The sequence below is a fragment of the Coregonus clupeaformis genome, unplaced genomic scaffold (genome assembly GCF_020615455.1).
Source record: "Coregonus clupeaformis isolate EN_2021a unplaced genomic scaffold, ASM2061545v1 scaf1015, whole genome shotgun sequence".
In the NCBI taxonomy this organism is placed as follows: domain Eukaryota; kingdom Metazoa; phylum Chordata; class Actinopteri; order Salmoniformes; family Salmonidae; genus Coregonus; species Coregonus clupeaformis.
Window position 1 is genome coordinate 70,906 of NW_025534469.1, and position 26,119 is coordinate 97,024.

A 26,119-nucleotide genomic window follows, 5' to 3' on the forward strand; every position below is an offset into this window, starting at 1 on the left:
TCAGAAAACCAGTCAATATCAGGTGTGACCACCATTTGCCTCATGCAGCGCGACACATCTCCTTCACATAGAGTTGATCAGGCTGTCGATTGTGGCCTGTGGAATGTTGTCCCACTCCTCTTCAATGGCTGTGTGAAGTTGCTGGATATTGGCGGGAACTGGAACACACTGTCGTACACGTCGCTCCAGAGCATCCCAAACAGGCCAGGGAAGAACTGGGACATTTTCAGCTTCCAGGAATTGTGTACAGATCCTTGCGTCATTGGGCCATGCAGTATCATGCTGAAATATGAGGTGATGGATGAATGGCACGACAATGGACCTCAGGATCTTGTCACGGTATCTCTGTGCATTCAAATTGCTATCGATAAAATGCAATTGTGTTCGTTGTCCATAGCTTATGCCTGTCCATACCATAACCCCACCGCCACCATGGGGCACTGTTCAGAACATTGACATCAGCAAATCACTCTCCCACACCACATCATACACTTTCTGCCATCTGCCCGGTACAGTTGAAACCGGGATTCATCCATGAAGAGCACACTTCTCCATCGTGGCAGCGGCTATCGAAGGTGAGCATTTGCTCACTGAAGTCAGTTACAATGTCAAACTGCCGTAGGTCAAGACCCTGGTGAGGACGATGAGCATGCAGATGAGCTTCCCTGAGATATAATTTCTGCACAAACTGTCAGAATCTTCGGTTGTGCAAACCCACAGTTTCAGCACCTGTCTGGGTGGATGGTCTCATACGATCCCACAGGTGAAGAAGCTGGATTTGGAGGTCCTGGGCTGGCGCGGTTACACGTGGTCTGCAGTTATTAGGCCGGTTGGACTTACTGCCAAATTCTCTAAAATGACATTGGAGACGGCTTATGGTAGAGAAATGGCAACAGCTCTGGTGGACATTCCTGCAGTCAGCATGCCAATTGCACACTCCCTCAAAACTTAAGACATCTGTGGCATTGTGTTGTGTGACAGAACTGCACATTTTAGTGGCCTTTTATTGTTCCCAGCACAAGGTGCACCTGTGTAATTATCATGCTGTTTATTCAACTTCTTGATATGCCACACCTGTCAGGTGGATGAATTATATTGGCAAAGGAGAAATGCTCACTAACAGGGATGTAAACAAATTTGTGCACAACATTTGAGAGAAATAAGCTTTTTGTGCTTATGGACAATTTCCAGGATCTTTTATTTCAGCTAATGAAAAATGGGACCAACACTTTACATGTTGCGTTTATATTTTTGTTCAGTGTATATTAAAAAAAGACAAGACAACAGAGAAAGATATCCTATCAACTCTTTAAAGCTGATATAATAGGAACATTCAATTTGTACATTTACAGTAATGTAATACAGTAAACAATAGCAACATTCAACAGATATAGAATATTCTACTTTGTAGAACATGGTACCAATGTTTTCAATACACACGTCCTGTGTACTTACATTACCTTTGGTCTCACAGCCTGGTGCATTATCACTACTTAAATATGGTAAAATCAAGATCACATAGCAACTGGTTTTCTCTATAATCAATGTATATTAAATAAAGGCAACATCTGCTCCATATGAAAAGGTAAAAGAGAATCAAACAAGTCACTTGAGTAAGGACACTTTGTGGTATAAGGCACTGAGTTCGGTCCTGAGTTTGCTGAAGGATGGCCGGTTCCTGCTGTCGTACTGCCAGCAGCGACACATAATGGCATACACATCTGGAGGACAGGAGTTTGGGGCTAGCATCCGGTATCCTAGGAGACGGGACAGCAGAACATGATTGGACATCAGGTTGGCTTCACCTGGGGTTTATCCAGAGGGGTGAAATGGTTTGGACTCCTGTATAGAGCTGACCTAACTCCATATTCTACCCAGAGTCATGTCTGTTCTATACATTTCTACAATGTCGCGTCTCCACTCCTAAACTCCTAAAATAGCTACACAGACAATCTGAGTTAACCTTGTATCCTTATTGACCTTTTTATTTTTGCACCGTCTATGCACACTCACAGGGTCCTACACACTCACTCCAACCACTCACTCACACATAATATGCAATACATTTATACTGACTCTACACACACGCACTCACATACAAGCTGCTGCTACCCTGTTTATCTTATATCCTGATGCCTTGTCACCTTATCCCTATACATATCTACCTCCATCACTCCAGTATCCCTGCACATTGTAAATATGGTATTGGAACTGACCCTGTATATAATATGCTTACTTACTTATTGTGTTCTTCATATTTCTTCTTATTTCTTGTGTGTTTTTTTGTAGTATTACATTGTTATTGATTATTGCATTGTTGGGTTTTCAATTTGCAAGAAAGGCATTTCACTGCACTTGTGCATGTGACATTAAAACTTGAAACTCCTACAGAGCATGAAGTACAGTCAACTCCAAATTCTGACTAATGTGTTAGAAATCTCATTGACTAGCTGTACCTTTCTCCACCTCGTCCCGTGTCTGCTGGTTGGTCATGTTGGTGTAAGGGGTGACTCCCCTGGAGAATATCTCCCATAGGAGAACTCCAAAACTCCACACATCACTCTCCGTGGTGTACCTCCCTGAAACACAGGCAGGGGGCAGCATTGAGACAGCTTTTCCATTTGACGGTGATCCTGGAGAGATCCCATACCCATTCAACTGTACTACTACTGTATGCTATTCCACAATCACAGCCTGAGAAAAGTAGTGATCGAGTTTTGAAAATGAAGCTTCCTCTAAGCCCCAAATGGTATGTTCTGACATGTTCTGACAGAACTCTGTTTCACAAGCACTCCAACCCCAGAGAGCACAGTTCAGTGTGTCTGTTAGAGACAGATGATATTTCAGAGAAATACAAAAGCAGTACACTGATCACAGGGTGAGGAATGATGGCTGAGTTGACAGGTTGTTGCCATGTCTAGTGGGTTATCTCTAGCCTTGGGATATGCAGATAGAGATTGATGAATAAAGAGAGGAGGGGAGAGAAAGATGATTGTCAGTGTTGTGGCCGGCGGGGCAGGGCCAGATGGGACGTACCATAGTTGAGGGCTTCGGGGGCTGTCCATTTGACAGGGATCTGTTTGAGGCCCCCAGTGGCAGAGTAGACCCCATCCTGCTGCTCGCGAGACATCCCAAAGTCACTGATCTTCACCCTGCTTTGTTCTCCCACCAGACAGTTACGGGCTGCCAGGTCCCTGCAGAGAGAGAGAGGAAAAGAGAGAGAGAGAGAGAGAGAAAGGGGGTAAGGAAAAGAGGAGAAAGACAGAGAGCAAGAGGAAAGGGGGCGATATAATCGAAGTGGAAGAGATAGGTAGAAGACGAGCCACAGAGAGAGAGAGAGAAATAAAAGACAGACGATAAATAAGTGAGAGAAAATCAGCCGCTCTTGTCATCTGTGGGCTCCCTGATGCAGGGTGTAGTAGTGAGGGGAGGCAGTTTGACATGCAGTGTTAGGAGGAGTGATAGGGGTAACGGGGCTGGAGCATCCAGCCTGGATGTGCCCCTGCTGGGTTAATTATCCAGCACTCCTCTGATGAGCCAGGAGCCAGGGCTCTGAGCCCTCTGTCCTCTACTACCTCCTCAGAGACACAGCAGCTTAACACTCCTAAGGTCGTTCCTACGCTACAGGCTCCAGTAACCCCTACACACTGGGTTAACTTCACTGTCCTGAAAACCTCCATCTGTTTCATCATCTAGAATAAATTGTGCAATCAAAGGCAATGTAATCTTGTCACATTGTATGTCAGCCTTCATTCAGCTCCATGTCTGAGACTAGATCCATCTCCCTAGCCTCTCACCGGTGGATGCATTTCTTGTTCTCCAGATACTCCATGCCAGACGCCACATTCTCTGCCATTTTCACCAGCATATTTGACTTCAGGTTGTGACCTTCACAGCGCAGGAAGGACAGGAAGTCTCCCCCTGGCAAAATAGACACACACACAGTCACACACACTTTATTAGTCCATTGTAATGATAGAATGTACTGTAGCTATGGTTAGAGTGTAAAGGCGCTCGACAGATTGGCTCACCCTGTACCAGCTCCATAATGATATAGATGGGTTGTTTCTGTGTGCACACACCAATCAGCTTCACTATGTTAGGATGGTCATACTGCTTCAGGATCCTGCACAGCAGAGAGAGAGCAAGGTCAATGTGAATGAGAGAGAGACTGAGAAAGAGAACGAGAGAGGGAGAGAAAGAGAGAAAGAAACAGACTGACCTGGCCTCCATAAGGAACCTGTTCTTGTGTTCTGGGGCCAGGTTCTCTCTGCAGGCTTTCACAGCTACCGGAGTGTTATCAGAAAGCAGACGACCACTGTACACCTCCCCAAAGTTACCCTGGACAACAGACACACATCAGGCTTGATTCTGTATCTTGGCTAAAACAAAAACAGAACGCCAACCTGACAGAGTCTCTCATAACTCCAAACAGACATTCCACAGGTGGTGAGCTCACCCGGCCAATGCTCTGCCCCAGGATGACATCATCGTGTTCCAGAACCCACTTGTCCTGGAGGTAGAGAGACAGAGGAACCAATCAGAGACACAGGTGCTGCTGTTCCTTCTGAATGGTAATGTATGTGCGTGTGGTATGTATAGCACTCTGGAGGAGGTTGGAGAGAAAGTATGAGTATGTGGATCTTGGGAGCTCATTAAAATCTGATGGATCCTAAGTGACTGCAAAACGCTGAGACAGCTGGTACACAGAGTGGTGAGCAGAGCAGGTGGATGCTTAGAGTCCATTCACTTCCAACATGCTCAGGAGGGGCAGAATAGAAGCCTGACCGCATGCAGGCACAAACACAGTGTTTTGCACACACTACAAGGTCGCAATTCCACACACACAAAAAACATAGGCCTACATATATACATACAAGAGCACCCCCTGACTCACACATCTCCCTACTCCCACAGACATAAAGTTAATCCCACAGGTCCAATCAACACCAACACACAGGACCGGAGACACGGGGCCCCATTAACACTTTGCAAGGCCCCTGACTTCTCAACCTGTTAGAAACATTAACCAACAGCCTCTTGTCCCACAGCACAGAATGAGAAGGGCAGCTGAGGGTTTTTACAGTAGTCCTGCAAAGGACAGATTTAGAACACCATCTGAGATAAAATGGTATGCAATTCATCTGTAAAAGGGACAGTCTCAGTATGACTCCCTGATAAAAAATAAAGGAGTCCATTATGTCATTACAGTACTACTAGAGAAAGATAATAACTAAACATGTGGGAGTGTAATTTAATCATTATTTAGGTAAGTGAAACGTTAATATTTAAGAAATACATAGACAAATAAAGCGTTGGAGAACCTTGAATTAAACACGCTAAAACAAAAACAAGGGACCTTTCAACAAAGGTAAAACAGGATCTACAATAGATTACAGTTGACCTGTTTTTGTGTGTGTGTGTGTGTGTGTGTGTGTGGGCAGCAAGTGTGTTACCTTTAGGACAGGTCTCTTCAGGACAATGTCAGACCTCTTGGTGACGTGTTGGTGTGACGAGACCAGGTGATTCATCAGCATGGGAACGGTGTGGAATCCCTCTCCATCCAGGCGGAACATATTCTAAACACACACACTTTATAACCATACAAACTGTACAGACATGATCATATTGTAAATACACACACACTCACGTCTGTGCTCTGGATAAGGAAGTGCCTGCAAGAGCCAGCCCAGTGGACAGAGAGGACGTACTCCTGTTTGCCCTGACTCTGTCTGACCAGGAAGTCTCCATCGCTCCTCAGCAGCTCCTGGACCTCCAGCCTGGGGATGACGCCGTGGTACCAGTCCTGCTGCTCCAGGGGGCGCTCTACCTCTGGGACTGGGGACAGGGCAGGGGGCACCTGGAGGGGGTTCACACAGCAAGGTCAATGGGGGACCTGGGCATGCAGCGCCCACTGAGACTCATTCATAAATCATCGATTTATTTCAATGGGAGATTATCTCTAGATGAGATTCAGCACAGGGAGAACAAACACTACTAAAGTACATCCAGTGGTGTAGTGGAGGGTAAACGAGTCAACACAGTTTACACACCTTTTGCGGAAAAATGCATTGAAAGAATAGGAAGGGTTACTTTTTCACCACAACCGGCAATCAGAGTTTACCCACCAATTTTTTTTAAACCACTACATCACAGTAGAATAAATAGACAGGGTAACAATACACTGCTAAGGAGACTAAATACAAGGTAGATACAAATACAAAATACATTAAATCAGGAGATACAAAATACACCGCTCAAAAACAATACATCTCTAAAGACCACACATGGACAGCAGTCTTTTTTATTTTTACTACAGACAACATGGCGCCAATTCAAAAAGATACTATTGTTCAGATGAAAAGATAAGGCATACTACAACATTTTAAACAAACATCTCTAGAGATAAGATAGATAAAAATAGAGGAAAGCCTGATGAGTAACAAGGTGTTTCACAACTGGATTCCTACTCTGAACAGTTAGGCTTACAGAGAAAACCATTACTTACAGAGAAAACACAACCAATTGCTGTTTGACAAGGAAACAGTCTGACTTGAGTTGTTTGAATAGACAGAGACAGATAAATCAAAGGTAGCAGGTGGGTGAAACAGAACTGGTCCATCTGTGAGAGGGGTGATCACAATTGATGCCTCATTGACCATCTATGACCATAGTTGACCGTGTATGAACATAACAGATTGTGTATGCTGCATCAGTGGTATGACTATAACTGACTGTGTCCTATGCATGACCATAGCTGACTATTTATGAACACTGACTGTGTACGTTACATCACTGACCGTGTATTTGGGTTTGAACAGGCCGCTAAGGTGGCTTATGATGGCGTCCACACTGAGGTTTCTGAGGCCGTCCCTCTCCTGAAACAACACAGAGCACAACCATCATCAACCTCTCTTTTAGGAATGCTCATCACCACCACTACCTGTGTTAATAATAATGTGTAACAGCACTCAGAAACACTTGACATAATCCACAGATGAGGAGAGAATGTTACAAAACATTACACAAATGATGAGTAGAGAATGTCAAAGAACAAAATACTTGTTTGCTTTAGCGTGGCTCTGGATAAAACAGCACTATGAAAATGGGTGAAGGAATGCACTTGAGTCAACACAATGACACCACAAAGTATGCAAAGCACCAGGATCCTCAATCATGCCTCTGTTTCAATAGAGATGGCTGTCTGAATGAGATGAGGATAGGTTTTTCTCAGTACAGAACAGACTGGTTGAGTCAGTGTAGTTCAGATGCCTTCTAGTTTAACTGTAAGGTTACATAAGGGCAATTCCACGATAGCAGCATGACGCTGAGATGTTTTACTTTCAAAGTATGCCAAACAAAAACCATTGATTGTAAAGTTAAACAAATCATACAACTATGTACAAGCACTAATTTTAAACATTTACACAGAATTTTACAAAAACACATTTATTCGAAGATCAGTGCAGATGTAAAGTTTGGTAACAGAATGACGGTAAAATCTTCAGTTTTTTTATGTGACCACGTTTTCCAAAAACTTGGTTAAATATCTACTCCAAATTAAGATTAAAAGATGTCTGCAGAAAGATTGGGGTGTCAGCTATGAAACGACACCTTGAGTTTGAAAAAATCTATTTTGGATATTGAAGTACAGTAAGTGAAGTGGATTAACACCCGGTAACAGAGTGACGGTAACAGAATGACATCATGGGTCCCTGATCTGTACTATACAGAAATGCATTATCTTCATGGTGATGTATCCTGAATAGGTACACAAAGGTAGAAACATGTTATATCCTCCTTTGCATGTTTGGGTATTATTCTACATACTGGCTATTATTCTAATGAGCTCCACCCCAAAACAAGACAACATTTGGTTGGTCCGGACCGCACCACATCTGTACCAATCATAGACGTCTATGTTTCACAAGTTTGTACATTACAGTAGAGTACAGTACAGCAGAGTAGAGTTCAGTACAGTACTATACAGTAAATTATACTGTACTCTAGTGTGCTCTACAGTACTGACCTATACTCTGCTTTCCTTTACTGTGCTGTACTCAATCAAATCAATTTGCATTTGTCACGTGTAGACTTTACCGTGAAACACTAGCTTACGAGCCCTTCCAACGATGCAGAGTTAAAAATAAGAAAAATACAAATAGTAACACAAGAGGAATAAAATACACTAAAATTAAGCTATATAAAGGGAGTACCAGTACTATGTCACTGTGCAGGGGTATGAGGTATTTGAGGTAGATGTGTACATGAAGGCAGGGTAAAGTGACTAGGCATCAGAATAGATAATAAGAGTAACATAAAGAACAGAGTAGCAGCAGCATTTGATGATTGTAAAATGATATGTGTGTGTGTGTGTGTGTGTGTGTGTGTGTGTGTGTGTGTAGTGTATGTGAATGTGTGGGTTTGTGTGAGAGTGTCAGTGCAATGTTTGTGAGTGAGTCTACATATAGTGTATATATAGTATTGTGAGTGTGCATAGAGTCAGTGCAAGATAGGGTCAGTGCAGATAGTCCAGGTAACCATTTAATTAACTATTTAGCAGTCATGGCTATTTAGCGGTCTTTAGCAGCCTTTGCTTATTCCTAATATTTAGGATTGAAAATAGTTGAGCATTCTATATATGCCTTCATTAACATTTTAATGTTTTTGATGTGCTTCTATGAACTTCACATTTTAGTGCTCATATGGCTTTTTACATGGTGGCATTTTATAAATGGCCATAACACCAGGGTTACAACACAACCTGCATGGAAACTTTGATGCAATTCACTTTACTTTAGTCATCTGGTACTACTGCGTGTTTATAGAGGGGACGACAAACCAATTAACCTTTTGTTTAATTTCTTTCGTTTTCATAACAATGTGATTTCAAAAGCTTTTATATATCGCCCACTGATTTTCATAAGCCCACAGTACATTCACTTTTTAGTGATTATGTATTTGTCTAACTTAGAAAGCAGCAAACTACCAAGCTAATAAACTAAAGTACACAACAATCACATCTGATAATGAATGAGCAGAACCTGAACACACAATGGAGAACTAGAAATGAACAAGAGCCCATTTCAACATGTTTTACAAGATCTTACACAATGAGTGCAATCACAGGTCAGGTTCCCACGAGAGACAAGACAATGAAACAGAAGCAAGGGACAGAGATAATCTCAACCACAGGAAGCATGGTATCTCTTTCAGATGAGTGGCAGTGATCAGATATACAGAGGGTGTGTGTGTGCGTGTTTGACAGATAGGGAGAGAGAGAGGGAGAGAGAGAGAGAGAGAGAGAGAGGGCCTACACTAGAGGTGATGGAGGAGAGGGAGATACGGTCCTCTTCCAGCCCCAGGGCAGGTGGGGGTTCACTGGACCCCAGCCATTCCAGCTTCCCCTTCAGCAGCAACCTCTGGGCCTCCAGCCTGGTTCTAGCTCCCAGGGACAGCATCACCTGCTGTCGGCTCTCCTCCAGCGCATGCCTCTTACTGAACTGGTACACCCTGCAGAGAGAGGAGCAGCCTGTCAGCTCATCAATAAAACATTGTGATGTTACTGTGGAACAATGTGTCTCCATTTCAACATAATAACAATTCCATTGACTGTCGCCTCACTGTCAATATATTTACAGCATAACTACATTTACATTTACATTTTAGTCATTTAGCAGACGCTCTTATCCAGAGCGACTTACAGTTAGTGAGTGCATACATAATTTTTTTATTTTTCATACTGGCCCCCCGTGGGAATCGAACCCACAACCCTGGCGTTGCAAACCAGCCAGCCATTCCCTCCCCTACCCTGGACGACGCTGGGCCAATCGTGCGCTGCCCCATGGGTCTCCCGGTCGTGGCCGGCCACGACAGAGCCTGGATTCGAACCAGGATCTCTGCGATGCAGTGGCTTAGACCACTGCGCCACTCAGGAGGTTAACTGACATGCCTGATGGTTTTACATAAGAATGCTGGTTAACTGGCCCATCTCCTACACCTTAGCCATGACCATATCACTTCCGCAGGACACTCACCAACAGTATAGTTTAAATGAGATATTCTATAGGGGAGAAGTAGGGTTAAAGATGCAGTAAGTCATGTCAGAAGCTAGCAGATGCATTACTTACCAACAGCTGCAAATTCCAATGAAACTTTTTGAAGTTTCAACACTATCATGAACCTAGTAAATAAGTTTTGTGGGTCAGAGTGCAGTATTTATTTAGTTCATAGGACAAACATTTGTTAGCATGTTTCTCACACTGGCTTTAGCCATGGAGGGAGCAGACCTGCCCAGGCAAGTGCAGGGGGGTTGCCTAGCAACACGTGCCTTGGATGGAGAAATTCCCATGATTTGTGAATCTGTTCGGAACAAACAGCTAGCGCGACAGCTAAAATGGCTTTGAAAAAATATTTCAGCTAATAGGGAGTATCTAACAAAATAACAACATTATGGCATTCACTAAACATAAACTATTTACGTATAATAGAAATGTGGGTATATTTGTGGACAAAATTCTTACTTACTCAGCCTTCAAATATTGCACTGCTACATTAACTAACATCACCACTTGGGTAAAATAGTTATTTACTAATCCAGGAAGCATTCAGTCACTCCCGTCCGTCTCTGTTGATTTCTAAAGTGTTTAATCAAACCCATGACTCCTTAAGGAGATGCATGTTTCCCTCGGCTCCACTGAACATTAGCCTCGTGTCTGTCAACACAGCTGCTCCATCTATGCACTAAGAGCTTATTAGTCACTTCTAATAACAGCGGACAGGCATCTAAACCAAGACAAATGAGAGGAGAAGCTTGAAAAGTCTCCTCATATCACCATGTTATATTCATAAGGCATAGTGAGTCTGTCCCCCAGAGAGCATCCAGCTCAGCCAGCCATAGCAGAGAGGAGAGGAGAGCAGACTAAACTACTCTGATAGGACAGACTGCCTGCAGATGAACACCACCATTGAGAGGAGATACACCAACACACTGCAAACAGCTGTAAGTACTATCTATTTACACTGTACCTGCGTAAGTAACTACCAAGTATGCTTGCCCATGTGAAGTTGGACCTTCCTGTATATGTGGATATCACCTCACCTCTGACCCCGTTTGATGCCCTCTTCCTCTGCCTCCAGCTCCAACTCCAGCTGGTTGACTGAGGCCTGTTGGGAACTCACAGTACCAGCTAGAGATAGCAGCTCCTCTTCCACTGCAGTCAGCCTGGTAGAGGGTGAGAGACATGGGGAGAGAGGAGGTGCAAGAGGGGAGATGAAGGGGTGACGAGAGAGGAAGTGAAGAGGAGGGAGGAGGGGTGTTGAGATTGTGTGTGTGTGTGTGTGTGTGTGTGTGTAAACTAACCTGTGCTGGATACCCTCCACTGTGAGCTCATTTAGTTCCAGCTCTCCAGCCTTTAGCCGATCAGAGTCCTCCAGAAGACCAGAGTCAAACTCTACACACACCGGAACCTCCCCTACAGACCTGAACACACACACACACACACACACACACACACACGGTCAACCTTTCAGCCTCTTGACCGCACTAAGATCAGAACATTTACATTTTAGTCATTTATCAGATGCTCTTATCCAGAGCAACTTACAGTTAGCTACCTTAACATGAATGCACTAAGAGAGAGAACTGCATCTGACAGTCATAGCAAGCAATGTTTTCCTCAATAAGTAGCTGTCAGCAAAGTCAGTACTAGTAAGAAAAGACAAGTGCAAGTGTTAGTTCAAGAAAGTAGACTGTAGACAGGAGACAGAGGCTTGCAGCTGAATACCTGTTCTGTTGGATGAAGTTCTCGTACTCTCTGTGTGGCTCTATGGCCTTCAGAGCAGTAGACATCTCCTTGTGGACAGACACCACCTCCTGGTTGAGCATACTGGACATGTCATAGTACTCCTGCAGGATCTCCTTCCTGGGTTACAGGGCAAAAGTCTGTGGTCAGGGCAGTATTATTCAGCCCTGGTCTGGGGAACCAATGGGTTTGCAGGCTTTTTTCTAGCCCAGCACTAACATACCTGATTCATCTAATCAAAGGCTTGATGATCAGTTATTAAATAGGTATGTATAGTACTGGACTGCAACAAAAGCCTGCACACCCTGTGGGTCTCCAGGGCCAGTTTAGATTACATTATGTGGATTTGGACAACAGCCAGAAACTATTATATCAAACTTCCCATGAGTGCTTGAAATCTTATCTGAAGGGAAGGATATTAAGTGAGATACAAAACCATGCATTGTAACGATGGGATGACCATAGAGTCAGTACTTCCCTACCGCGCTGGACACACACACACAATATGATCTCATCACTGGCTGAGAGTTGTGCTTTCCCCTCACACACACACACACACACACACACAGAGACACACTTACAGTACGAGTACCATCTCCTGCTGTAGGCTCTGTAGTGCCATGAGCAGGGCAGGTTGGGCCTGGCTGTAGTGGTGCTGATGGTACACCTGAGCTGCTCTGACTGACAGCACATACTCATTATGAAGCTCATGGAGCCTCAGAGTAGCCTTCACATAGCGCTCCCTCGCCCGCTCACGCTCTTTATCTAAACAAACATAAGACACGATATATCAGTAGAACACACATCTGTAGCATAGAAGTGGAAAAACAACACACATGACAAATAGTCACTACTAATATGATCAACTGTGTTAATTCGGTGAATCATTAGGACACCAGTTGTCTAAACAGAACTATCAGGAGGTAATGGTCATCTGTTGTCCAGCATGTAATCCTTTCAGCCAGTCAGAGTGAGAGTGTATTTGTGCTGTTTGGAGAAATGAGACAGAGCCAGACAGACTGAGCTTCCCCACCTTTACTGGTCTCCTGGTACTTCCTCTTTGCCTGCACTGCATCCCTCACCAGCTGTCTGTAGCTGACCTTCAGCCTCTCCAGCTCCGTCTGGGTCACCTGACAAATGGAAAGGGTATATTGGAGTTACCTCACCATCCAAACAAGGTGCATAAATTGAAGAACAAATGGGATGCGTATAGAGATATTCAGCCACTCTCTGAGGACAATGAGAGTCCTCAAATACATTTCTACTCGTCCTGTGACCTAACCACACAGCACGGTCATCAGAGAGGGAAAGGAGGGGATCACAAATGTACTTAAAAAGGGGTGGAGGTGATACTGTACAAACAAGTGATAGGGGTGTGGTTTGTTAAAAGCGGGAGTGCCTTCACAGTGCAGGCTTTTGTTTGAACCAAGCTTTAACAGTTGAATCAGGTATATTAGTACTAGGCTGGAATAAAGCCAGCACACACTGTGGCCCTCCAGTAAACAGGATTTGCCACCTCTGAGACAAAACAGACAGATGAGAGAGAAAGGAGAAAGACCAGACAGGAAAGGCCCAACACCGCTCATCTCAGAGGTAGAAGCACACATGAAGTGGTTGGTTACGTCAGAGAGGCCCTGGTAACAGAAACTGGTCTTCCTGCATTTCCTTACCCTTAACGTATCCACTAAGCCACCATCTAAGGCAGTGGTCTCCAACCTTTTCTGAGTCAAGATCACTTTCGGAGTCAAAATGCAAGCCGAGCATGCATGTTCATTTATTTATTTTATTTTTTAAACATGACTTTAAAAAACATAGGCCTATGTAACATTAACCAATTAAAAACAGTTCTGTAGCAATGATGTTTGTGCAGTAGGCTATAGGCCCAATACATTATCAGTGCATATTGGCTATGCTTGAATTGCCCTGCCAATGATGTTCTTCTCAGATAATTTTGAAATGATGTTTAAAAAATGTAGGTATATGATCACACTGGTAATAGATCATCTGTTGTATTCCTTGAGGCAGTGAGCTGAGTGAGCATAATAATGTTGTTGTTTTCTCCGCTGAGAAAGAGGACAGAGTCTTCCAGCTGATGGCAAAACTCAAGTCGCACTGCATTATTTCTGCCTCATGCACCAATTCATGTTGTTATTCCTATGACCAGAGAAAGTGAAATATTCCTCGATATAAAAAAAGAAAAGCCACTAACAATAACAAACGCAAGCTTATCGAAACTTTGCTACACTCATTCATTGCAGCTGCAGTGCTGTTTGTAGCATGAGTGGAAGTAGGGAGAATGCGTATTTTATGGCTTATAAACGTGATGAACAAAGTGTTGACAGTGTTGAATTACAACTTAAACATGAACTTACTCATAAAAACAGCAGATCTTTGCTGTATTCATTGAGTCTTTCTAGTCATGGTTTTAATAAAAGTTTTTGAATCTCACAGTATCAACTTTTCTGTGACGATGACAGTGCACTTAATTTGCTCTCTGCATCCGCCGGGTAGGCGGAGTTCTATCTACAGACACATGAAATGGTTCAAAATGAGAACACTTTGCCTTCCCTGTGCTAGGGCTGCTGAATCAAGTGCACCTACTGCCAACAGCACGAAACAAATAAAAAAAATAGGAACGCAAGGCTTTATCATAGTTTTATTTACAGAAATGTTTGGCGATCGACTAGGAATGTCTTGGAGATCAACCAGTCGATTGCGATCGACCACTGATCTAAGGTTAATTATAACTATTTAAAAAATATATATAATTTAGGGAATAGATCAGTTTTAATATTGCAGATAGATTGTGGCTTCCATCAATGTAATTGTCTGCATCATTTCCAATCCCCCATATTATTTATATATTTATATATTAACAGTCAAAAGTTTGGACACACCTACTCATTCAGAATGCTGTGGTAGCCATGCTGGTTAAGTGTCACAGACAGTGTCACAAGCAAAGCACCCCCACACCATAACACCTCCTACTCCATGCATTATGGTGGGAAATACACATGCGAAGATAATCCGTTCACCCACAACGTGTCTCACAACGACACGGCGGTTGGAACCAAAAATCTCAAACTAATGTCCATTGCTCGTGTTTCTTGGCCCAAGCAGGTCTCTTTTATTTATTGGATGTCCTTTAGTAGTGGTTTCTTTGCAGCAATTCGACCATGAAGGCCTGATTCACACAGTCTCCTTTGAACAGTTGATGTTGAGATGTGTCTGTTACTTGAACTCTGTGAAGCATTTATTTGGCCTGCAATTTCTGAGGCTGGTAACTCTAATGGACTTATCCTCTGCAGCAGAGGTAACTATGGGTCTTCCATTCCTGTGGCGGTCCTCATGAGTGCCAGTTTCATCATAGCGCTTCATGGTTTTTGCGACTGCACTTGAAGAAACTTTCAAAGTTCTTGAAATGTTCCGTATTGACTGACCTTCATGTCTTAAATTAATGATGGACTGTCGTTTCTCTCTCGTTTCTCTTATTTGAGCTGTTCTTGCCATAATATGGACTTGGTATTTTACCAAATAGGGCCTGTATTTGGGGAGTTTCTCCCATTCTTCTCTGCAGATCCACTCAAGCTCTGTCAGGTTGGATGGGGAGTTTTGCTGTACAGCTATTTTCGGGTCTCTCCAGAGATGTTTGATGGGGTTCAAGTCCGAGCGCTGGCTGGGCCACTCAAGGACATTCAGAGACTTGTCCTGAAGCCACGCCTGCGTTGTCTTGGCTGTTTGCCTTGGGTCGATGTCCTGTTGGAAGGTGAACCTTCACCCCTGTCTGAGGTCCTGAGCGCTCTGGAGCACGTTTTCACCAAGTATCTCTCTGTACTTTGCTCCGTTCATCTTTCCCCCGATCCTGACTAGTCTCCCAGTCCCTGCCGCTGAAAAACATCCCCACAGCATGAAGCTGCCACCACCATGCTTCACCGTAGGGATGGTGTCAGGCCAAAGAGTTCAATCTTGGTTTCATCAGACCAGAGAATCTTGTTTCTCATGGTCTGAGAGTCTTTAGGTGCCTTTTGGCAAACTCCAAGCGGGCTGTCATGTGCCTTTTACTGAGGAGTGGTTTCTGTCTGGCCACTCTACCATAAAGGCCTGATTGGTGGAGTACTGCAGAGATGGTTGTCCTTCTGGAAGGTTCACCCATCTCCACAGAGGAACTCTGGAGCTCTGTCAGAGTGACCATTGGGTTCTTGGTCAACTCCCTTCTCCCCCGATTGCTCAGTTTGGCCGGGCGGCCAGCTCTAGGAAGAGTCTTGGTGGTTCCAAACTTCTTCCATTTAAGAATGATGGAGGCCACTGTGTTCTTGGGGACCTTCAATGCTGCAGAAATGTTTTGGTACCCTTCCCCAGATCTGTGCCTCGATACAATCCTGTATTGGAGCTCTACGGACAATTCCTTCGACCTCATGGCTTGGTTTCTGCTCTGACATGCACTGTCAACTGTGGGACCTTATATAGACAGGTGTGTGCCTTTCCAAATCATGTCCAATCAATTGAATTTACCACAGTTGGACTCCAATCAAGTTGTAGAAACATCTCAAGGATGATCAATGGAAACAGGATGCACCTGAGCTCAATTTTGAGTCTCATAGCAAAGGGTCTGAATACTCATGTAAATAAGGTATCTGTTTTTGCTTTGTCATTATGGGGTATTGTGTGTAGATTGATGAGGAAATGTTTTTATTTAATTCATTTTAGAATAAGGCTGTAACGTAACAAAATGTGGAAAAAGGGAAGGGGTCTGAATACTTTCCGAATGCACTGTACCTTGCACTACCAAAGTGCTGAGGATGGTGGTCCTCTGTAGCTCAACTGGTAGAGCACGGTGCTTGTAACGCCAAGGTAGTGGGTTCGATCCCCGGGACCACCCATACACAAAAATGTATGCACGCATGACTGTAAGTCGCTTTGGATAAAAGCGTCTGCTAAATGGCATATTATTATTATTATTATTATTATGTCTGCATTAGGCCGGTGACCTGTTTGTAGTGCACTGTACAGGGTACTAAGGCAAAACCTGACCCAGGAAATGTACAAACTGCAACCCATAAACCCAACCATGGAAAGGGCAAAAACTATTGTCATATTAAAGTCCCCGATGGCTTTTGCTCATCAAAATGCATTTACTATGCAAGAAAAATTCTCAATTAGACAACAATGGCCAAACTCAGTTACAGCCCATTGGATTTAATTTCAACTGAGTGCTGTCTGTTAATGAAGTTGCATTAACTGTGCAGCTCTGCATCTCAAAGAGGAGCGCCTGCTGCATATCCACACTGTTGGAAAGGGAATGCATTAAATTCACACATTTGTGGTACTTTTAACTATTTCAAGCCCAGACTTTAAAACAGCTTTCTTTGCAACATATGCCATGATCTTCATAGTAAGCACATCATATTACAGAGATTAGGACAAGGTGACCGTCTGGTCTGACTGTTTGTTTCAGGTGATAACAGTATTCCCACTAAAGGTCCTTCGGCAATAAGCCTTAATAATAGTCATATTAATAGTCTTACAGTAATAGCCCTTTGTGCAACATTATTATTTATACAGTTCCTGTTTGACAAGATCAGAGGCAAAAGGCTCTACATAGATATGTAAACTGTCTCTAAAATAGAGTGGTAACCAAAGAAACCATCATAACACATTAACAAACAAACCAGATACAGTATGAGCTATGAACAAGATTCAGAAATAGCACCACTCTCTGTAAATTTGTGTGATTATTTTCAACACTGTAGGCTACTGCATATTTCTCAACACAAACATATAGCTTAAAGCCAGTATGTGAAAGTGGAAGCTACTTCACATTTTGAAAGCAAACTGACAAGGTGTTTAGTGGAGGACTACAAAGTGCCTGGTAATCTTTATCAGGGCAAATTTAGTTTTACAGAGTGATATGTTCATCTGTTTGTGTGTGTGTACGTGCAGTCGTGTGTGTGTGTGTGTGTATGTGTCTGACCCTGCTGAGCTCCTGGCTGAGCTGGCTCCACTGCTCTGCATAAGTCTTCCTGAGCTGCTGCTTGTCTCTGATCAGCAGGGTCAGTTTGCTGAGGGGCCCAACCTGCAGGTCCTCAGACTGCCGTCGCATCACACGACTCAAACTCTCCGTCTGAGACACCAGCACACCCCACGACTGAAAGAGGGAGGAGGGCAGAGAGAGAGAGAGAAAGAGACAGAGAGAGACAGAATTAATAAAGAGAATACTCTGCGTATCGCTATCTACTGATCAAACGTAATAATCAATCATCAATACTATTTGAAAGGTCAAGTCCACTTTGCAGCTGGGGGTGGATGTAGTCTAATGTCCAAACCAGTGAGCTTGCTAAAACCCACTGATACAGTGTAGGGGTCATTCCATTTGATTTCAATCACCTTTTGACCGCACCCCTTTTGATTTGAATGAAACTTCCCATTCATATTTGTCTATGGTAGAAGTAAGTGGTCAGAAAATGACTTTTTGGACCGGAATGCCAAAACATTTAGGAGATAGAGGTGCTCAAAGTTGACCCATTTTGCCTACCCCGCCCGACCATGAGACATACTGTACATGTCTTCATCACTGGAAAAGATAAACGGTTGAGTTTGACATCATTTAAAAACAGGGTTGTCAAACAAAACATTTCCTTTTTTTATCCTTTAACGTCAATTACCTACAAACAAGTAAACTACGATTTTTTTGGTTTTGGCTTATGTTGTAGCTTAGACCCTATTTTACATAATCCGAGATGTTTATATTGTCGGTTGAGACACAGTATACTTTTGAATACAGGGTGGGTGTAATTTAAATCATAGAAATATAATTCATAGAACGGACATATCCCAGACCACTGCAATTTAGCCGGTACATCATTGAAATATAATAATTTTTACTTCCAATTACTACCACAAAGATGGCCACCGATCCACCCACCGTCAAATGTCAACTTAAATAGGAATGCCTATTATATTATCTATATTTCAATAGGTTTCCTATGGAAGATTGACAGTATAATTAAAACAACTGTCACCCACCCTATCCTCAAGAGCATGCTGTGTATCAACCGATGGCAGGCACAATACAAACACCTCAGATGATGTAAAATAGGGTCTAAGCTACAACATATGCGAAAAAAATCAGAGTTTACGTGTTTTTAATAATTTATATTAAAGGTTACAAAAAGTACCATTGTTATTAAAAATCATGTTTTTTCAAGAACATATAAAATAATGACAACCCTGTTTGTATGCTTTTAAATGATATCAAACCCAACCTTTTATATTTTCCAGTGATGAAGACATGGATTTCTCATGGTAGGGTGGGGTATGCAAAATGGGTCAACATTGAGCACTTCTACCTCCTAAATGTTTTGGCATTCAGGTCCAAAAAGTTACTTTCGGACCACTTCTATGATGAGCAAATATTTATAAAAGGCTTCATTAAAATCAAAAGAGGTGCGGTCAATGTTATTTTATTTTTTTCTTACTCAAATGGAAGGACCCGTAGAGTACCTGGTTGAGCTGGCTGATGTAGTCCAGTCCTCCCCCAGGATGGGGCCCCTCCAGTTTCTCAACCATGGCAGCCATCTGGTGCAGCTGAACAGAGAACTCCCGGTCACTCTTGGACCGCTGGCTCATCCACTTCTTCATCACCTCCATCAGACGCAGCTCCGAGTCCTGCAGCCGCATCAGGGCCGTGTGGGCCTGGGGACACCACAGGTCCTCTCCAAACCCCATCAGATCTGCACCCAGAGCAGTGGGAACCCAGTCAAACTGTAGACAGTAGACACTGGAGTGGATGTGGGAGAATGAACCACACACGTGATCTGGCTGATAAGGTGCAGGAAGATTAAAAGAAAAACTGAATGAGAATGCATGGGATTTATCCTCTCATCTCATGCTACTCATTGACTACAGCTCAGCGTTCAACACCATAGCACCCTCAAAGCTCATCACTAAGCTAAGGACCCTGGGACTAAACACCTCCCTCTGCAACTGGATCCTGGACTTCCTGACGGGCCGCCCTCAGGTGGTAAAGGTAGGTAACAACACATCTGCCACGCTGATCCTCAACACGTGGGCAGCTCAGGGGTGCGTGCTCAGTCCCCTCCTGTACTCCCTGTTCACCCATGACTGCATGGCCAGGCATGACTCCAACACCATCATTAAGTTTGCCGACGACGCAATAGGGGTAGACCTGATCACCAACAACGATGAGACAGCCTTTAGGGAGGAGGTCAGAGACCTGGCCGTGTGGTGCCAGGATAACAACCTCTCCCTCAATGTGATCAAGACAAAGGAGATGATTGTGGACTACGAAAAAAAAAAAGAGGACTGAGCACACCCCCATTCTCATCGATGGGGCTGTAGTGGAACAGGTTGAGAGCTTCAAGTTCTTTGGTGTCCACATCACCAACAAACTATTATGGTCCAAACACACCAAGACAGTTGTGAAGAGGGCACGACAAAGCCTATTCCCCCTCAGGAGACTGAAAAGATTTGGCATGGGTCCTCAGATCCTCAAAAAGTTCTACAGCTGCACCATCGAGAGCATCCTGACTGGTTGCATCACTGCCTGGTATGGCAACTGCTCAGCCTCCGACCGCAAGGCACTACAGAGGGTAGTGCGTACTGCCCAGTACATCACTGGGGCCAAGCTTCCTGCCATCCAGGGCCTCTATACCAGGCGGTGTCAGAGGAAGGCCCTAAAAATGGTCAAAGACTCCAGCCACCCTAGTCATAGACTGTTCTCTCTACTACCGCACAGCAAGCGGTACCGGAGCGCCAAGTCTAGGTCCAAAAGGCTTCTTAACAGCTTCTACCCCCAAGCCATAAGACTCCTGAACAGCTAATCATGGCTACCCAAACTATTTGCATTTGTCCCCCCACCCCACCCCCTCTTTTACACTGCTGCTACTATCTGTTTATTATCTATGCATAGTCACTTGAACTCTACCCACATGTACATATTACGTCAATTACCTTGACTAACCTGTGCCCCCGCACATTGACTCTGTACCAGTACCCCCTGTATATAGCCTCCCTACTGCTCTTTCATTATTTTTTAGTTAACACTTATTTTTCTTAAAACTGCATTGTTGGTTAAGGGCTTGTAAGTAAGAATTTCACTGTAAGGTCTACAACGGTGCATGTGGCAAATAAATGTTGATTTGATTTGATTAGACTCTGGACTTTGGGTGTACTTTCTTTACTGGACTGTAGTCAGGTGAATTAGTTCAACTTAGTGAGGCATAAATAATTCCAAGACTACACAACTGATTATTAAAACAAGTTGTAGTTGTGTAACTCTAAGCAAATGTGGCATGTGGAGGGTTTCACTTCCCAGTGATTTATTTTCAAGGGGGAAAACAGTTAGGCAGCACTTCCTCTTGAAAACAGAACAGCTGACAAGTGTGATACGGTTCTAAACTGTTTATTGGTTTTAGGGTACGTAATTTTACTAAGTGAGTTATTACACTATTACAGAGAAGAACGGTAAAATAAGATGGATTTGAGGCTTAATATAGTGCAGCCTACTGTGGAACTCTGGCATCATCCATAACCACTCTCCTTTGCCAAGATAATCCATCCACCTGACAGGTGTGGCATATTAAGAAACTGATTAAGAACATGATCATTACACAAGTGCACTTTGTGCCAGGGACAAAAAAAGCCACTCTAAAATGTGCAGATGTTGAGGGAGCGTGCAATTGGCATGCTGACTGCAGGAATGTCCACAGAGCTGTTGCCAGAGAACTGAATGTTCATTTATCTACCATAAGCCGCCTCCAACGTCATTTTAGAGAATTTGACAGTAAGTCCAACCGGTCTCATAACTGCAGACCACTTGTATGACGTCATGTGGGTGAGCGGTTTGCTGATGTCAACGTTGTGAACAAAGTGCCCTATGGTGGGGATGGAGTTATGATATGGGCAGGCATAAGCTATGAACAACAAACACAATTGCATTTTATCGATGGCAATTTGAAAGCACAGAGATACCGTGACGAGATCCTGAGGCCCATTGTCATGCTATTCATCCGCTGCCATCACCTCATGTTTCAGCATGATAATGTATGTCACCATTTCGCAAGGATCTGTACACATTTCCTGGAAACTTAAAATGTCCCAGTTCTTCCATGGCATGCACACTCACCAGAATTGTCACCAATTGAGCATGTTCAGTATGCTCTGGAGCGACGTGTATGTGTTCCAGTTCCCGCCAATATCCAGCAACTTCGCACAGCCATTGAAGAGGAGTGGGACAACATTCCACAGGCCACAATCAACAGTCTGATCAACTCTATGTGAAGATGTGTCCCACTGCATGAGGCAAATGATAGTCACACCAGATACTGACTGGTTTTCTAATCCACGCCCCTACTTTTATTTTTTTTAAGGTATCTGTGACCAAGAGACGCATATCTGTATTCCCAGTCATGTGAAATCCATAGATTCGGGCCTAATTTATTTATTTAAATTGACTGATTTCCTTATATTACCTGTAACTCAGTAAAATCTTTGAAATTGTTGCGTTTGTATATTTGTTCTGTGTACATACAACAGGGATGAGGAATGTGTTGACGAAACCTACACCTGAACATGTAAAACCGCCCTGCTGATGAGTTTACCCTGATCGAAATTCGATCACACAAAATCCTTTATCTAACTTCATAGGGAGATGTGCATGTGTAGTTAGCTATTGAGTCCGATACAAATTGTATCATTATCAATAGCCCATGTAGGCTTTCATTACGATTTCAATAATAGTATACTGTAGTGTAGCCGACCATGAGCCTACGTCGTCTGAAAGAATATTCTCACCTCAGGTTATTGCAAGCAGTCCACTCCGACGTTGCAAGTATTTATAGCATTTGTAGGCTATGACGATTCTTATCGAGGAGGCATTAATTTAATTGTGGCGACAGGAACTGTTACAGTGAGGTAGTATTGATATCACTGGTCAGGCACCGCGACCAAACTCACATGAGGAAAAATCTGAAAGCAGGAAGCCAGCGCTGTCCTACCACAGCGGGACTGACTGGGGAGGTGAGTGACTGCGTCCTCTTCGGGACGGATGGCTTGGTACAGCCCTGGTTTTAATGTCTATGGGTACAGCACGGTACAAGAACATAGCAGCTCATTAACTGGGTGGATAAACGGGACAATAATTGCAAGTAAGCAGGTGACTGTAAATTGGAACACAGCATTAGCTTGAACAGCGGTTGTCCTACTTGCGCTAGTGACATTCTCATGATCCAAAATTATACTTTCTGAAAATACTCTAGAACACCTGCCTACAGCACAATGAAATATAAAAGTATGAGATGTACATGCATAAGAATGCACCATAAATATAAATGAAAGGACTTGTTAATGACGTCAATAGAGTAATACCCATAAAACCTAGCGGGCAAGCAGGTAAATTGTTCCAATCGTTTTCCTCATTGGGGATTTTAGAAACACTTAAAATAAGGGCTGTGTTTCGTGTAGGCGTGATGTTTTGATAACCGTGTAAATCTCTCTAGGAAAATGTGACATTGCTGACAGGTTAGGGCCCATATTCACAAAGTACTGATTTTAGGATACGTTTTGCCTTAGTACAATTACATTGACAAAGGGGAGGTTATCTTAGATCACTCTCCCTACTCTGAGACGCTTTGTGAATCTGGGTCCTGGAAGAAAGCTGTTGCCCAATACCTTGCACAGCAGTCGTTTCATCACAGGACCCTAGAGCAGTTGTAGGCAACCCTGTTCCTGGAGTGCCGCACACCAGAGTTGCTTTAAGTTCGCTTGAACGTTTGCGACGTTGCGGAACGGTTTGTACTGAACGCAAGGTTTTCCCAAAACAGTTTCGAACAGACTTTGAGATACGTTTGTGCCGTTCAGTTGGTGTGACTTGAAGCAATGAGTGATGTTTTTAAAGGGCAGCGGTGCGTTTTGAACCCACAATCCAACCCCTCCCTCTTTTTCAACTGGTCGTTCAGTACAGCGCCATTCAATTGAATGTTCAATTAGGTTTTTATGTGCTGAACCACAGCCCTGATCAACTGGGCTAATTGAGCAGTTCAGTGATTGCCTAAATTCAACACACCTTGTCTTCCAGGTGAAAAGATGAAGTACCTGCGGGCACTCCAGGACCTGGGTTGCCTACCCCTGCCCTAGAGGTATTAATCAATGCTTATGAACTGAATATTGTATGTGAATTTCCATATCAGTGACACTAACAAAATTGTTAAATTGTGTAACACCACACTCACAAATTCAAAAAAATTAATTACATTAAATTAACACCACCCTACTCCACTATTTAAATATTTATTCTTACCTCATGCCCTCAACCTGAAAGAATGGGACATCACCACTTAACACACTCTGTAACTCTTCTGATGTCAAGTCTTGCACACCCAAATACCTCTCTGCAGCTGCCATCACAACCTCACTTTTGTTCGACTTACGTTCCATCCCTGCAGTACAATTAATAACCATTGCTATAAAATGCTAAAAATCCAATCTTACTGAAACATATATCACTTGTTGGCCTATCCCTCTGTACTGGTACAGATCTACTACTCTCACCACTCCTCCCCCTTGACCCATCTTCCCATATGACAACTTCTGCACTACTCTTACCCTGGAAACCTCAACCTGCCTCTCTCGCACAGGACATGTCTGATCCCCAGCCCCATGGGCACCCCTACAATTAGCACATACCACTACTTTCCCCAATTCTACACATTATTTTGTCTCATGCCCTTCTGCACACTTCTCACACTTTGGAACCTCCCTCCTACACACTGCTGCCACATGCCCATAAGTTTGACACCTGTAACACCATTATGTATTCAGCACATAAGTTCCTACAGGATAACTTATATATCCTAACTTCACTTTGTCGGGCAAAGACTCAACTTCAAAACTCAAAAGAACAGACAATTCTGTTTCCCCACCCTATTTGCGTCGCACCAAATGACGAGCATCATAAACATCGGGGATCTTCCCCTTCAGTTGGTCAACTTTTACTGCTACCCCAGTAATCACTGCTTTCAATGGCGCCCTTTTCTGGAGAGCAAAAAAATTCACATTTCTTGCCCCCATTTGTTTAACTCCGAGCGCCTTCTCCCTCTGACCAGCAGAAACACTAACAATTATTACTAGACCACTTCTGGTTACCCTCACCGATTCCACTATAACCAACTCTGTTTTCACCCACCCTGAAACCAAAAATGTATCAGCCAAAAGGCAAGGGTCCACTCTTTCCAAAAACTTCACTCCTACTGTCACAGACTCATCTTTATCCTGACCCTCGGTGCAAGCTTCGGGCTCCGAGTACTTCACCCTCATTCACTTCCATTTCTCCTCCTGTCTTCAGCTCACTCTGCTTACATTTTCTACCATTCTACTTTAACAAACCTTCTCCCCCTTTCCCGCCATTTTTAACCGACTCAAGCGCGCAATCTTCCTCCCTCTCTCTCTCTCAGACCTCCTCTGCCTCTCTTTTTCCCTCCATTCCTCCTCCGTATTCCAAGTATACGTCTCCTTATGATAATACTGCACTCCTGACATACATCTTGTTCTTGCTTTCTCAAGGGAAGCCATTTACGAGGCTCTCCAACCGAATCTTTGTCTAAAGTTACTTCCACCGTACTCCTGGTTCGCACCAGGGGACTCTGGCATCGTTGCCTATCTTTCAATTTTCTTATCTTGTTCTTGGCTAACCCGTCCGAAAAGTCAGCGCTCTCTCGCTTCCAGAGCCATCCCCGGTCTCCCCTACGGATTGTCCATTTTGAGATGCCGTAGCCAGTATACGCTTCCTCAAAATTGTCGGAATTAATCTAAGATAACTCAAGAAATCTGTCATTAATTTTGACGTTTTTGCCGAAGATATCTTAGTCACGCAATTTTACATCAAACTAAGATGTTTGGTGCAGCATCCAAAAAACAACAACAAAAAACTCACAAAATGTCGTCATAATATATGCACTAACTCTACCTAACTGTTTCGGCAGGGAAGAATGCGGCCGCCTTTACTGAGACAGAGTGCTCCATGTTCCTGCTGATCGAAAGCCTCAAGCTGGATGCAGAAAAATGTCCTGCCTTGTAGTATGGTTGCATCCATCTCCACCAGGCTCCAAGAAATCAGATGACAAACATGCAGATTAACTAAATAAAATTGTACTATTTATATTTTTGACAACTTTTACGTCACTACATTCCTAAAGAAAATGATGTACTTTTTACTCCATACATTTCCCTGACACCAAAAACTTATTGTTACACTTTGAATGCTTAGCAGGACAGGAAAATGGTCCAATTCACACACTAAT

General features: G+C 43.5%; 1 protein-coding gene and 1 long non-coding RNA gene across 3 annotated transcripts; one reads left to right on the top strand and one right to left on the bottom strand.

Moving 5' to 3' along the window:
- Nucleotides 1–1,289: 1,289 nt before the first annotated feature.
- On the bottom strand, nucleotides 1,290–22,773 carry LOC121548259 (tyrosine-protein kinase Fes/Fps-like). 2 transcript variants are annotated; one of them, XM_041859673.2, is made up of 19 exons: nucleotides 22,617–22,773; nucleotides 19,305–19,534; nucleotides 17,776–17,949; nucleotides 12,838–12,934; nucleotides 12,386–12,569; nucleotides 11,787–11,924; nucleotides 11,363–11,482; nucleotides 11,102–11,224; nucleotides 9,318–9,513; nucleotides 6,801–6,878; nucleotides 5,651–5,860; nucleotides 5,457–5,579; nucleotides 4,460–4,513; nucleotides 4,223–4,341; nucleotides 4,032–4,126; nucleotides 3,798–3,921; nucleotides 3,037–3,194; nucleotides 2,457–2,579; nucleotides 1,290–1,757 (listed from the first exon to the last, which is right to left on the bottom strand). In XM_041859673.2, exons 2-19 carry the CDS (start codon nucleotides 19,527–19,529, stop codon nucleotides 1,606–1,608), a joined length of 2,493 nt encoding a protein of 830 aa, XP_041715607.1. In that variant the 5' UTR covers nucleotides 19,530–19,534; nucleotides 22,617–22,773; the 3' UTR covers nucleotides 1,290–1,605. The 2 variants fall into 2 exon arrangements, with proteins under 2 accessions (XP_041715607.1, XP_041715606.1); XM_041859672.2 differs by having other exon boundaries at nucleotides 19,305–19,622.
- On the top strand, nucleotides 22,757–26,119 carry LOC121548260. Its single transcript, XR_005996640.2, has 3 exons — nucleotides 22,757–22,841; nucleotides 23,899–23,959; nucleotides 25,802–26,119. It is a non-coding gene; the product is annotated as an uncharacterized LOC121548260 (long non-coding RNA).